Source organism: Molothrus aeneus, chromosome 1 (assembly GCF_037042795.1).
Source record: "Molothrus aeneus isolate 106 chromosome 1, BPBGC_Maene_1.0, whole genome shotgun sequence".
Lineage (NCBI taxonomy): Eukaryota > Metazoa > Chordata > Aves > Passeriformes > Icteridae > Molothrus > Molothrus aeneus.
In genome coordinates, this window is record NC_089646.1 from 106459398 (window position 1) to 106473073 (window position 13676).

The following is a 13676-nucleotide window of genomic DNA, read 5'->3' on the forward strand; positions in this document are numbered from 1 at the left end:
GGCTGCCCGGGGCTTTTCCCTGCTTCTCCTTCCCTTCCTCCTGCTCCTTCCCTTCCTCCTCCATCTCTCGATGGCGGCGAGTGACACGGAGAGGGCCCAGCAGCAGGTGAGCGGCGGAGGGGGCCGCGGGGGGAGCGGTGACTTCAGGGGGCTCCTGGTGAGCCCCGGCCCCCGAGCGGCTCCGTGCCCGCTGTGGCGCCTGCACCGCCACACTTCAGGTGTTTCTTTTCTAGGTAAAAGGCACTTCCCTGGTTTTTCTTTATGGGAATTTGCTGAGTATCCGCTCCTCCTCAGGACGAGCTTAGTGCCGAACCCTCGGGGTCTTTGCCCTGCCGGGGTCCGACCCATCCAGCCAGGAGCAGCGCCCGACTGGGAGCTGCAGGGAGCGTGTTGGCACCTGCTCTCTGTCACTTTGCTCGCCTTGTCACTGCTAAGGTGACGGGATTATCCAGAGAAATTCAAAAGCTGTTGTGTCTGTGTGAGAACTGAGCAAAGGTTACTTACAAAATCACAGGATCAGTTAGGTTGGAAAATACTCTGAGATCATCGAGTCCAACCTGTGGCTGAACACCACCGTGTCAACCAGACCAGGGCACTGAGTGCCACATCCAGTCTTTCCTGCAATACCTCTGGGCACAGTGACTCCACCACCTCCCTGGGCAGCCCATTCTAATGTCTAATCACCCCTTCTGTGAAGAAATTCTTCCTAAGGTCCAATTTAAACCTCCCCTGGTGCACCTGAAGTCTTGTGAATCAGGACTGGATCCCCAATACTTAGGGCCTTCCTGTGAAGTGAATCTTGTCACATCTGTCAATGAGTTGTAAAGAGAAAGTCTTTAAAAAGATGAAAATATGATTGCCACACAGAGTTGTGTTGGTTTTATGGGGGGGATATTTAGTTTTGCTTTTTTTTCGTTGTTTTAGATAGATGAAATTGAAGCCCTTTCATCGATCTATGGTGATGATTGGTGTGTTGTAGATGAAGATGAAAAAATCTATTGCATTAAGATTAGTGACTGCCTGGATCAACCAAAATGGACCCTCTGTTTGCAGGTATAGTGGTGGTAAGAAGTTTAGCACAAATTTTTCAGTTAGACTGATGCAGATGAAACCCTTTAAATATGGTTTATTATCTGAATCAGATGATTCAGAAGCTTTTGGATTGAAGTCTGTGATAAGATTTTCAGTGATTCTTCATGTAACACATTGGTGCGCTTGTGACATATTCAGTAATTGCATATCCTAATTCCACACCTAACCAAAGCATTTCAGTGTATTTCACCAAAGACTAATTTCTTAAATACTTTTACACTGAGGACTTTGTGCCTCAGTGAATCTACTGCAGTTGCATCTAGATTTGCTTTCTGGAAAGTGTTGAGACAAAAGGAAATTTGGATCAACTTAATTGATCCAACTCCTTACTTTATGTTTCAGAACTGAAAGCAGTAAGTTTACTTAGTGTAAGAAACATGGAAGTGTCTACTTAGGGAAATGTGGTACCACTTTTTTAAGTCCAGTAACCATGTGTGCAGCTTCTTTCAGTTTTTTTCTGTACTTTATTTTGCATCCATATGAATTGCCCCATAAAATATAATTGTATGCATTACCACTATTGGAGTTTTAAATGCAGATATTCAGTGTTTCTTGTAATTCTGTGATAACATATCCAACTGCTTTCTTCATTTGTAACGCTAATGTGGTGCTGGTGCATGACATCGGAGTCCTTCAGTAAAGCTCATCTAGCTGAAGGTAGTGCAGTGAATACATATCCTGATTTTATTTCAGGTGATTTTGCCACCAGGATATCCAACTGCAGAGCCACCTATTTATCAACTAAAGTAGGTGATGTTTTCTTGCAAACATTTGTGTTTGATGAGTTGCCACTGTTAATTGTTTACCTGTAAGTGGAAGTTTAGTTAAAATACTCCTTGAATTAAAGTATACCAGCAATGGGGGATGTTTCCAGCAAGGATATTCTATTCTTTATCCTGCTTTTTCCAAGATGTTTGCAGCTGGAATCTTGATGGTTGGCAAAGTTATATTTTCAAGGTGTTCATCACATTTATTTGGGAATGTCGGAAGCAGCATATAGCACAATTTTCATTGCATTTCTTTTCATTCTAGTGCTCCTTGGCTTCGAGGACAAGACTATACAGAACTAGCAAATAGCTTGGAAGAAATATATTTGTAAGTTTGAGACTGTGGAATATAGTAAAAAGAGACAATGTATTTTCAATTTCTATCTGTTCTGCACTTGAATGTTAAAACACAGAATGTGAAAACATTTGGTTGTCTTAGAGCATAAGTGGAATACCAGTTTTTTTTAAAAGTTAAGGGATACCTAGGTTTTAAAATAAACACATGCAGAATCTCTTAACTGGAATCTGGAACATTGTGGACTGTTTATTATCACAGTGTGCAGCTAACACATAATACAGGGCATAATGGATGCATGAGAATAAACAGCATTTAGAAATACTCAAATTGCATGATTTTGAATTGCTGTGAAAGGGGGGTGGAAATGTAGTAATTTTATATGGTTTATTTATTTCTTTTAGATCTCAGAGATTATATAAAATAAATGAAATGAAAACATAAGAAAGCACAATCATGCCCCAGACAGTGAAATCTGAGCATCTTGCATAAGAAATGGTTTTTTAATGCCATAAGGAAGAGACCACTTAGCTTCCATAAGGGTTTTTTACTTTTATTAACTGGTTTCTTAGTTAATTAAGCAACAGATCATTTAAACAAGTAAAATTTAATTCGAAGTGTTAAAAATGCACAAGGATTTTAAGTGAAAAATTCTGTGTGATCATATTCACCACAGTTGTTCAGTGGAGCAAAAAGGACAGAGGTTGTCCTTAATGCTGTCCAGATTCAAAGGATTTGATGGAGTCTCTACCACAGGTAGAGCTGCTGGTTCCTTTGTTGTTCCCCCTGTGCAATCCTGTAGGCTGTCAAATTGTGCTGGTTCAGCTCCCTTCTCTCTCTATCAGCTGCTGGTCAGAGTTCTCGCTGGTCTGCTCTCGCTTCTGTTTGTTCAGCAGGAAGTGAAAGTGTTTGTATTTTAGGCCATATATATACTTTAGATCATTTTAATCAGTTTGAAAACCTGGAGTAATCACTGATGTGCACAGTATTTGTGAAAACCTTTTATCAATTCAATAACTGTCAGATGAACAGAGATGCTCTGCATCATTTATGTTGTGTTTGACCAGGTTTCTAGTCTCTAGGGATCTAAGTTGTGTAGTTCTGCAATCTAAACCAACATGAACTATACTGTCAGTTACTATGGAAAAAATGGATATTAATAGATCACAAGTCTGTTTTAGGAGACACAAAGTAATTTACAACTATTCAGAAACTGTCATTGGGCAATAGTTGGACAAATTGCTGTTTACTTTTTAAAATGGGGAAATTTTATTCTTCTTCTAGTCTCTCTCCATCGCTAAAAAAAGTTTTCTGATGTTAAAACAGTGCTTCTGTACAATAAGCTGTGTGAAATCAGGATGTTGAATTGTTCTGGAGTCAGTCTGGATTTTGAAGTGAGAGCTACAAATTCATAAAATCCTTGTTTTTGCTTGAATATTTTTTCTTAAAATATGTATGCTTATTTGAATTTGATTGTTTCCAGCAGTAGTGCTGTATACATTAAGCAGAGTTTAAATATGTACTTTTGTTACTTACCTGGTGCCCAGATGGTGGCAGTAAGAATAAAATTAATGAGAAACCATAAGATATCTATGGCCCTAAATCTTTGGTTTTGTTTCTTAGACAGACATGCACAGTTCATAACCATTTTAACCATTTGAAATATGTTTTGAGTTGTTTGGGTCCTGCTGCACATAAAGGAAGCATTTATTAACTCCTAACATGCTTATATAAAATGTGTTCATCCCATTCTCCTTCAGAACCTCAATACACACCTGTGCCCCCTGAGTGAAGCCTCCTAGGCCTAAATCTTTATCTCCTGTCCTATAGCACTGCCTATTACCCAAACTGTAGTGTTTCATTCCAATGCTCCACTGACCTACTATCACAGTCCACTGATAAGTTTTTCACCCAGTGAGCTACTGAGACAGAACTTCACACAAGCCTCTTTATCTCACTAGCTTATGTTCCATTTCTGTGTGTCTGAAATTTGTATATTATTTTATGTACTTTCCAAGTGAAATTTGCAAAAGTGATTCTTCATTTACCATGACCTTTTACTTCCAGACAGAACCTTGGTGAAAGTATACTGTATTTGTGGGTGGAGAAGATACGAGAAGTTCTGGTAGAAAAGGCACAGTCTTCAGATCCAGGTATTCAGAAAATACATGGGGCTTTTATTTTCCTTCTTCTTTCACTGCAAAGTAAGATTTCAGTAAAAGTTACTTTAGGCCCACTTTTGAATTGGATCTAAATATCAGAGAACAGTCTCCTGTGTCAGGGCTTACTGTTTTACAGTGGCAGTGTCCCTTTTTAAAAAGCAGTAGGTGGGGGTGGCCCCTGAACTGGAACAAGGTTCGCAGTTCTCTCAGGAATGAAATTATTTGCTTGAAAGGACAGTGCTGCCCACAGGTACATTATGTTTTGCCCTCCATTCTGCAGAGGATTATTCATACCAGTAATTAATTTCTGGTGTTGAGTGCACTGTTGGAGTATTGGGATTCAAGAGAAGATCACTTCAGTATATTATGCAGACAAATGACCAAGTATTCCATCGTTGTACTTTTCTGTCCTTCCATTCATTTTAATGTATTGGGATAAGAAGTACATAATCAGTAGAGCTGCAGTGATTCTTCTGCTCTTATTCTTACAGAGTTTGTGTAAACTCACAGTTGTTGTTTCAAAAAATGGTGGGAGGTTTTGTGCATTAAAATGCTAAACTGCTATGAAATGTGTGAGTGATGTGTGCATGCACTGTGGTAAAAGGAAACTGAACTACTTTTGTCTGTCAGGGGTGTTACCTTTGTCCTATGAGAAATAAAAGTCTGAAGAAAAAAAAATTCATTTTCAGTGTGGTTTCATGGTAAGGTCTAGTGTTAGTCTTTTGATAAACTATGCATTTTGTTGCTACATCACAGACATTGGAGAAGTCATTCTTCACTGATGTGACTAAAAGTGGATGCTGAGAAGTGAAAATTTTACTGACAATATTGGAAGTTTGGGTATTTTGGCCACAACCTTATGGCTTCCGTCTTTGAACGTGCTTTATTACCCTTCTGTTTTTTCATGGAAAATACATATATTATAAAACCTGCATCATAAGCACATCATAGCCCTCTAAATAGGAATGAAACTGTGATATATTAATTTGGCTCTAAATACAGATGTCAAAACCCTGTATATTTCCTCCTTTGTTATTGACTGTTATTTTTTGGACATTCTATGAATGAAGGAAAACAGGATTTTTGGAATCCCAGAATACTTGAAGCGTGTTGAGAGAGATGTTTCAAATCTAATAATTTTTTATCTAATAATTTTATATTCTCATGAAGTAGCACTGAGCAACAGCTCTACATTTTGCCCCAAATGATCAGTAAATGGCTGGAGTTTCTGTGAAAGATCAGCTTAATTTGATCCCTAAATTCAGATTAAAGATAGCATTTTGAATGTTTAATGGAAATAGTAAACACTATTGTTCTTTTTTTAATTAGAAATTTTTTAATTTAGAAATACTGTTACTTACTATTGAAACAGAAGGTCTTATGGAAAGATCCCATATTATGAGTATTTAATTTTTCATTCTCAGGAATTTTTAACTTAATACTGGGCTTAGTACTTTGGGTTTTCTTGTAATTGCTATTCTGCATTTAATAATTTTCATGTCAAACTGTTTTGAACTGAGAAGACAGAGACTTTTGAGAAGAAGAGTTTGAAATTTTGTTTTGCTTGTCTTTCAAAAAATGCGTAATAAATTCTACTACTTGTATCTTAATAGAACCAGATATTAAGAAAACCACTGAAGAAGTTGATGAAGATGATGGAGATGATTTTCTTCTAGACTATCAGCCCACTCAGGAGGATCAAACTAAAATGTTAAATTTTATGACATCTGAAATTCAGGAAGGTAAAAAATACACTCTGTTAATTCTGTTGAAATAATTTAAATGAGACCTGAAGATTCTGGTCTTCTACTCAGCTTTAGGATAAAATTAGTGACAATAGAATTACAATAACATTTAATAACAGTCATTAAAAAATGCAATATATTATTGGTGGGTTTGTACATTATTTTCTACACTTCACTTTAATAAGTCCCTTTTCTTAAAGTTGAGACATTCTTTACTTTTGTAGCCCCAAGCATTGTTTCTGTCCTCTTAAAAGAAAAGAAACACTCCCTTGTTTGTGACCCATAGATGAAGAACTGCCCCCCATACATCATGGAAACCCAATCACAGATCGAAGGAGCACTTTCCAGGCACATTTGGCTCCAGTGGTGACAACCAGACAAGTTAGTAGAGATCAGTTCTTCTCTTTTTGCCTGTACCTTGAGCTTGACAAAGTATTACTGGAATATTTGGGATTTGCCAGATATGTTGGTCTGTCTGTGCATCTTTCTGTGCTAGTACTGTCTGAGTAGTCATTGGTTTCTCACTTTTGCTTTTACTTCTGTTCCTGCTATTCTTCACCACTCTGTGCATTAGATGGAGGAGAATAAGAACGCTGCAGTTTGACTTCTGGATGTTGTCAAGTTTATCATAAGATGTTTGGAAGTTACCAAGTCTATCCTGTGTTAGCTGGAAAAGCTAACACATAAAATGGATTTATATACATCTTCCCTCCTTCAGAAAGGAATTCTGTTGAAAAGCACACTTGGATTGTGCATAAGTAAATCTTTATCATGACCTAATTGAGAGGGGTTTGGAGCTTCTTTTGTACATTACTTTTCATCTGTTACCATCAGCCTCCTTTGATCATCCCCTTTTAGTGGGGAAACTACTGTTCTTTTCTTTTATTAACTCAGAGCTAAACCTTGAGAGGATTTTTCTCTTTTTATGCAATTTTAGGGTTTTTTAAAAGAATTTTTGGTGAGAGATCTTGTCAAGTGCTTCTTGAAGTTCCATGTAAGCTAGGTCAACTACATACTCAGTGGCTATTACAAAACACTGACAGGTTGATAGTGTTTTTAGGCTAATTTCTCTGTACAAAAGCTGTAATGTTTGAAGCCATCTGTGTTTTGTTTTGTTTTGTTTTTTCTTCCCCCTCAATAATTTGCCTAACATGGACATAAGAATTGGTCTCTAAATCCCAGCATCCTTTCTGGAGCACTTTGACCTTTCAAGTTCACATACATTGTATATTCATGGAGTTTTGTGTGTTTAGGAACAATCTTACTCACAAATCATGACAAAGGGGTGAGAGTATTTTAAAATGAAAAAGATACATTAAGCCAATGATTTCCATTTCTTCCCTTTCTAAAGTAACAGAGTTCATTTATTATATATATATCATCTGTCTGTCTATCTATCTATCTATCTATCTATCTATCTATCTATCTATCTATCTATCTATCTATCTATCTATCTATCTATATGTTAAAGACTCACTTAAAGAAGAGGCAGCTGTAGCACAAAAAATAATCTTTAAAGTTTCCAGGAACCAGGTAGCTGGGAAATAAGTAATGTCAAAGGCGATGATCATTTCATATGAATTGTCCTTTAAGTTCCTGGATTGAAACTTATTGTTTTAACATACTGTCCATGTTTATGAAAGTGTATTAAGTAAAATGAGTTGTCTTCCTTCAGTGTTCAAAGTAGAAGTGTTCAAAGAAGATAAATGTCTGAAGCAATATTCTCCATTAATAATAGGGGTTTTTTAATTGAGATATCCTTTATTTGAGGTGATTTTTGTCAGTTGATTTCTTCAAGAAGAGTTGGAAATAGCACAGTATAGCTAGGGCAGATATTAAATATGTCTGTTGATTACTCCTCTGAGACATTTGTTTTTGTACGGAAGGCAGTTTACTTGCCAGGCATGTTTTCCCAAGCTTTCTCAACTTCAGTAATGTTTTGTAGTATGCACTAAAATGATGTCTTAATCAAAAGCTCTTCTTTTTCCTAGACCATTGGAGGGTTGAACAATTGCCAGTTTGTTTACTTAGAAACATATGATGAGCTGATATTGGTAAATGTTTTGAATTTGGTACTTAAGAGCAAAGAGATCATAGATATGATGGGAATATCTGTTTTCTGGGAAATACTGACACTGTCAGACTCCTAGTAGGATGGTTTTTGTTTTTACTTTATTTCTGTGAAGTGGAAACTGAAAAAAATCATGTTTGAGGGAAAAGGAAAAACTTGAAATGTAGTAGGGCTTTCTAAACATCATATTTTTGTGAAATAAGTAAAAGCAGTGTCTAGTGGAAATATGTATGTTATGTTCTTTTCCACCTTAACTTTATTGTTGAAAAAAGTAAGCAGGTGCAGTTGATACTGAATACTGACTAAAAATATTTTCTGGATCTTACGGCAATTTGACACTTCTACATCTTGAGCAATAATATAAATATACACAATGTAGAAATTGAAGAGACAAGCTGTTTTCAGTATCCCAGGAAAATTGTTTAAAACAAGTATGAGAATACTGAGAAGCTGCTTCTTGAGTTTACAAACATTTTATGTCAAAGCATAAAATTGTTTCAGTGTAGTATTAGAGAGATGTTTGTTTAGCAGTGATATTGAGAGGGATGTATGAAAGCTCTGTTATAAAAGGAAGGTTTTTTCTGTTGTTTTTTATAGGTTAAAAGAGTTCTTGAAAAATTATATGAGAACAAGAAAATTGCAAGTGCTACCCACAACATATATGCATACAGGTGAGATACAAATAGTGATTTTTCATTTTTCTTTTTAGTGTTCTTTCACAAATGAGTGCAGGACATGAGAAAGAAATTCCCTCCTATTAAATTTCTTGCTATTAAAGAGATTTCTTGCTTTAGGGAGTAGGTTTCTTATTTGTATAGTTGGTGTTGCAGGTGTTATTTTGAATTTGAGGTCAAGAAAGTAGAACATAGAGTAGGAAATAAGACAGTGAAGCAGCATTAGGAATAGAAAAAAAAGTGGATCTGAACGTGTGTTAGTATACTTTTGTAGTATGTCTGAGCATGGAAATGCTACATCATCCTGAATTAAATGTGTTTTTATTTGGGTGAAGTAACTTCTTTTTTCCCCAACCTTATATTTAGAAATAGCTGAAAATGTTCAGTTGAAATAAGAGTCGAATCAGAAAGCCTGATGCAGACATCTGGCATATGAAGTTTCAGCTGAAATACAAGAAACTTCAGGGATTATGAGAAACAGGTAAAAATGAGTTTGGCAGTCACCTGCCTCTGGCAACTTTTCTGAACATAGTTTATGTGAAATGAATTAGTCTCAGTCCAGTGTAGGTTTCTCCAACCAGTGTAGGTTTTCTGAGGAATGTAAGTGACAATAAAAGGGAGGAACTGTAGGAATCAGTCATCTAAAAAACCATGCACAGGTACTTATCCATTCATGCCCACACGTCCTGCTGTGATCCTAAGGAAACATGAAATGAGAGCAAGTGAAAGCTTATTTTACCAAAAAGTAAAAGCTTCTACCTAAGTAAAAAGTTTCGGTAAAGAGAGTGTTTCTGTTCTCAGAGATGATGATCTGGCTTCCTTCACTCATATTACCCAAATCCCCTTAAAAAAAACCAAAGAAAAAAAAGGAACAGGCTCATACTTACTGCTTCCTCTTTTTCATCTAGTACTAGAAGCCTCTTTCTCATTGTGTCACCTGTAACTAAGTTCAGAAGTTAGGAAGTAAGTTGGTAACAAATCAACTTACTTGTCAGTAGACCTCTGAGCATGACTTATGGAAAATTAGGCCTGGGCAGCTGTCTTCTTTATGAAACAATACACCCAAAAGTTTACTGCAGTGCCCCCTGAGGAGGGAGATGACATGGAGAATACAAGGGCAAATTTCAGTCATAGTTTCATGTTGCTGCTGAAATACAGACATAATTAATTATTAATAATATTTTTGTCCAACTTTTACTTCTAGGGGTATACCATTATTTGAATCTATATCTGGTAGAGTTGGTTTCAGCTAGGTGCAATTATTAGGCTAAAAACCTGGGTATTTTTCTGTTTAGGGACTTTAAACTGATAGTGACTGGAGTTTACCAGAACTAGCTAAAGTCTGTGTAAAAGCTTCTCAAAACTTGTTCTACTGTACAGATAAACACTTGTGGTTTACCCTGTGCCTCATCCTGTTTTCATGTAAATATGTATAATAGAGAATTAGAATTGATGCACACGTGTATGGAAGATATAAGACTTCATTAATCATGTAGAAATACTCATTGATTGACATTTTAAAATCTATTTTATGGGTTTTTTTTTCTTTTATAGAATATACTGTGAAGATAAGCAGACATTCCTACAGGATTGTGAAGATGATGGAGAGACAGCAGCAGGTGGACGTCTTCTCCATCTCATGCAGGTTGTAGAAATTAATCTCTGGCTTTTGGAAATCTTGAATTTATATTGATTTTAAAAATCACTATAATGTAAATAAGCTTGTAGAAGACTATTTTGATTTCTGCTCTCCTAGCAGTCAGCCAGATGATTGCTTTCTCAAGGTGAAAGGAGATACACAGACTGTAGCACTTTCAAGTCTCAGATCATAGCAAAAAATGATGTTTCATAGGTGGCAGTAATAGTTTAAATGGGTTAAAAGATAACTAAGTTTTAAATGCTGTGCTTCCTGTGTGGTGTAAGGTACACAGAGAATGAGTACTGGGAAAAGCTGACTGTCACCATATAACAGCTGACCTGTGCACAACCTTTCATGTGGTTCCCTTGAGCAGGCATAATAGTGAGGCACCAATATATGAACTTGCAGAGTAGAACTTCAGATACAAAAGGAATGAAGGAGCTAAGTTGTTTGATAATTTAGTCTGTTTTGTTGTGCTGTTTTCTGTTCTAGGTCCATAGCCCTCATATTCACATATATTTTAGTCTTCAAGTGTTGAAATAAGATTTGGCAAAGGTGCTACTAAATGTGAGTGAGTTGAGATTGGTAAATTTGGTTCATAATGCAAGCCCTAGTAAAACCATAATTAAAGTAGCACAACTACATGAGACAGCTGTGTGCATCTTAATGCTGTGCCTCAAGTCATTTAGCTGTGTGAACAGACAAAATATTTATTTTTGTTTTAGATTGATGTTCCCTTCACAACAGGAGTTTTATTTTCCTGTCCTTTTTTTGCTTGAATATTCTTCTGCTTAATAAGTTGCACTCTTATTCCTGGAAACTTTTCTTCCCCCACCCATGTTTCCCTTTTTATTTTTCTGAAAAAAAAATGCAGTTGATGGAAACATTTTGACATTTTTAATTTTGAACTTTTTCAGACTTCTAAAATAACTCAAAACAGACTTGGGAAGGTTAAATAAATAAACTTAGGTTATGTAATATATGCAAGTATATATGCTAAGTGTGAAGACATTACTGTTATGAAAATAATGTAAAGCTACAATTTGGCAGTTACTGTGCCTTAATTTGTTCTGAGATTATCAGCTTTTTTTCAGCATGTTAGTGCACACTTTTGAAAGTTGTCTAGGCACTTAATATTCCATAAAAATCCCATTTAGAACATGACATGAATGTCACTTTCAAATGTGAATGTATGTAAATTATGAGGATTATCATTCTCCATCTGTAATCCTAGTTACTGGGAATATTTCCATTCTGGAAGAATAGTAAGCTAAGGATAAGAAAAGTTCAATTTTCAGCCATAGGAAAAGATTAAAGTAGTTTATGGGCTGATTTCTGGATGTTCATAGATCGTGTAGATTTTTTTGTTTTGAGCTCTTATGACATGTGTGTATGAAAATTAGGTAATTTAAAACATTTATTGTTGCTGAACTTGTAGGGTTTTTTATTGTTGTTGTTGTTTTGGGAGGGTTTTTTTTTTTAATAGAAATTAATCTTGTTTCAGATCAGACCAGCATTTCAAAATAGCACTTTCTGGTTACAAGAAACTGTATTTTGGATTAGTACCATCCTGTTTACTGCTAGGAGTTGTTATGCATATACTTTATGGCAAATACATAAATGTAGAGTAGAAAATTCCTGTCACAGAACATGGCCCTAGTCCTTTTTAGAATTTTAAAATTCTAAGAATATTCCTGTTTTCATAAACAATGATTGACTCTCTGAAAGTATTGTTCAGATTAGTCAGATGTCTGTTTTTTTTCTCCTTAACAGAGATGATTAATGGTTGTTAACATGCAGATATTAACAACACTAGCTTGAGGCATTTTGTATATCCATATGTATAATGCCTTTGGCCTGGCTGTTATTAGTCTCATCCACCACCACTTCAAAAATGTGAATAGATAATCAGCTTAGTGACAGGGTAATAACTAATCATACCAAAGGATAAAAAATGTAACTCAGTAATTTTTAAAAATAAAAGATAGTAGACCTTTTCTGTGTTTCAAATTGGTGTCAGCAGTAAACTAGGATCAATTAAAAGATAACAACTTCTATTGCTTTCTATTATTCACAGATTTTGAACGTCCACAATGTGTTAGTTGTGGTGTCCCGCTGGTATGGAGGTATTCTCTTGGGACCAGATCGTTTCAAGCATATAAACAATTGTGCAAGAAATGTACTTGTAGAGTACGACTATGTACCATCCACGGTATGTCTTGTCCCTCCAGAATGGAGGCATTTGCATGTGAACTTAACACTGTTAGATGAAGCCAGAAGATAAGTAATACAACCTGTGTGAATGGATAAACATGTCCAAATTTTCGTAAATCTCTGTGAACTGGGAATACTGTTCATGTTAAAAATAATTCCCATGGGTAACATTGGGAGGATACTTGTGGTTTACAAGAATATTTTTAAAATTTTGCAATGCATGTTTTTCATTTCAGGAAGAATCATCTAGACAAGCTGGAAAGAGCAAAAAGATAAGGAAGGACAACAAAAAGAAAACAGAACACTAATTTATTTTTAAAAAACTTTAAAATTTTTGCACATATTTATACAAAAAACCCTGGACCTTATTGCTTTATCTTATAGAATGTACATGTTGTATTCAGAAGAGAATTCAGTAAAGCCATAGATATATTTTCACCTTGTTTTGTGATTTTTTCTGCTGTTCTGAAGTAGAGCTTAGACAAAAATTTTCTGTTTCTTACACATGTAAGCTCCTTGTTGTGAGGACAGTGCAGCATCTGTAACCATTGCTCCATCCCACCCCTTCCCACCAAACAACTGACTAATTGAAAACGTGGATTTCTCATCTTCTCCATTCCTGGACTCAAATATATGTCTTGTATTAATAATTGAATTCTGTAGTTTGTTGTACTGAGAGTGGGACTAGAGCAATTCATATTCCAGGTCACTTAGAGAGTTTTAGATACTCTTTTGTGAAAGGAAGGCATGGGGTCAAGTGTGGTGTTTGGGGTGCCTGGTCCTGCCTGTGCAGTTCCTGATCAGATGCTAGACAGGGGTTGCTTGGTGACATATAGAAGACTGAACATGGGCAATGAGCTAAGAAATGTGATGAAACTGCTACAGAATTTCTTTGAGGATTGTTCTGTGATGGTTGGCACACCAGGAGCCTGTTGAAAATATTAGAATTTCATGTTGCATAATTAAAGGAACCAGTGAAATAGACCATACAGTCGGTGAGAAAGATGAATCCCCGGT

General features: G+C 36.0%; 1 protein-coding gene across 2 annotated transcripts; it reads left to right on the forward strand.

The window, feature by feature from the left end:
* Window positions 1–13097, forward strand: IMPACT (impact RWD domain protein). 2 transcript variants are annotated; one of them, XM_066546471.1, is made up of 11 exons: window positions 7–106; window positions 925–1053; window positions 1786–1838; window positions 2125–2187; window positions 4222–4307; window positions 5930–6058; window positions 6348–6442; window positions 8730–8803; window positions 10361–10451; window positions 12523–12657; window positions 12896–13097. In XM_066546471.1, exons 1-11 carry the CDS (start codon window positions 71–73, stop codon window positions 12965–12967), a joined length of 963 nt encoding a protein of 320 aa, XP_066402568.1. In that variant the 5' UTR covers window positions 7–70; the 3' UTR covers window positions 12968–13097. The 2 variants fall into 2 exon arrangements, with proteins under 2 accessions (XP_066402578.1, XP_066402568.1); XM_066546481.1 differs by lacking the exon at window positions 1786–1838 and having other exon boundaries at window positions 1–106.
* The last annotated feature ends 579 nt before the right edge of the window (window positions 13098–13676 follow it).

Bases quoted from the DNA above. Each gene is read 5' to 3' on its own strand.
- IMPACT (XM_066546471.1), top strand. From the start codon at position 71: ATGGCGGCGAGTGACACGGAGAGGGCCCAGCAGCAG. The intron at 1,839-2,124 runs GTAGGTGATGTT...TTTTCATTCTAG, and splicing joins CCACCTATTTATCAACTAAA to TGCTCCTTGGCTTCGAGGAC. The intron at 6,059-6,347 runs GTAAAAAATACA...TGTGACCCATAG, and splicing joins GACATCTGAAATTCAGGAAG to ATGAAGAACTGCCCCCCATA.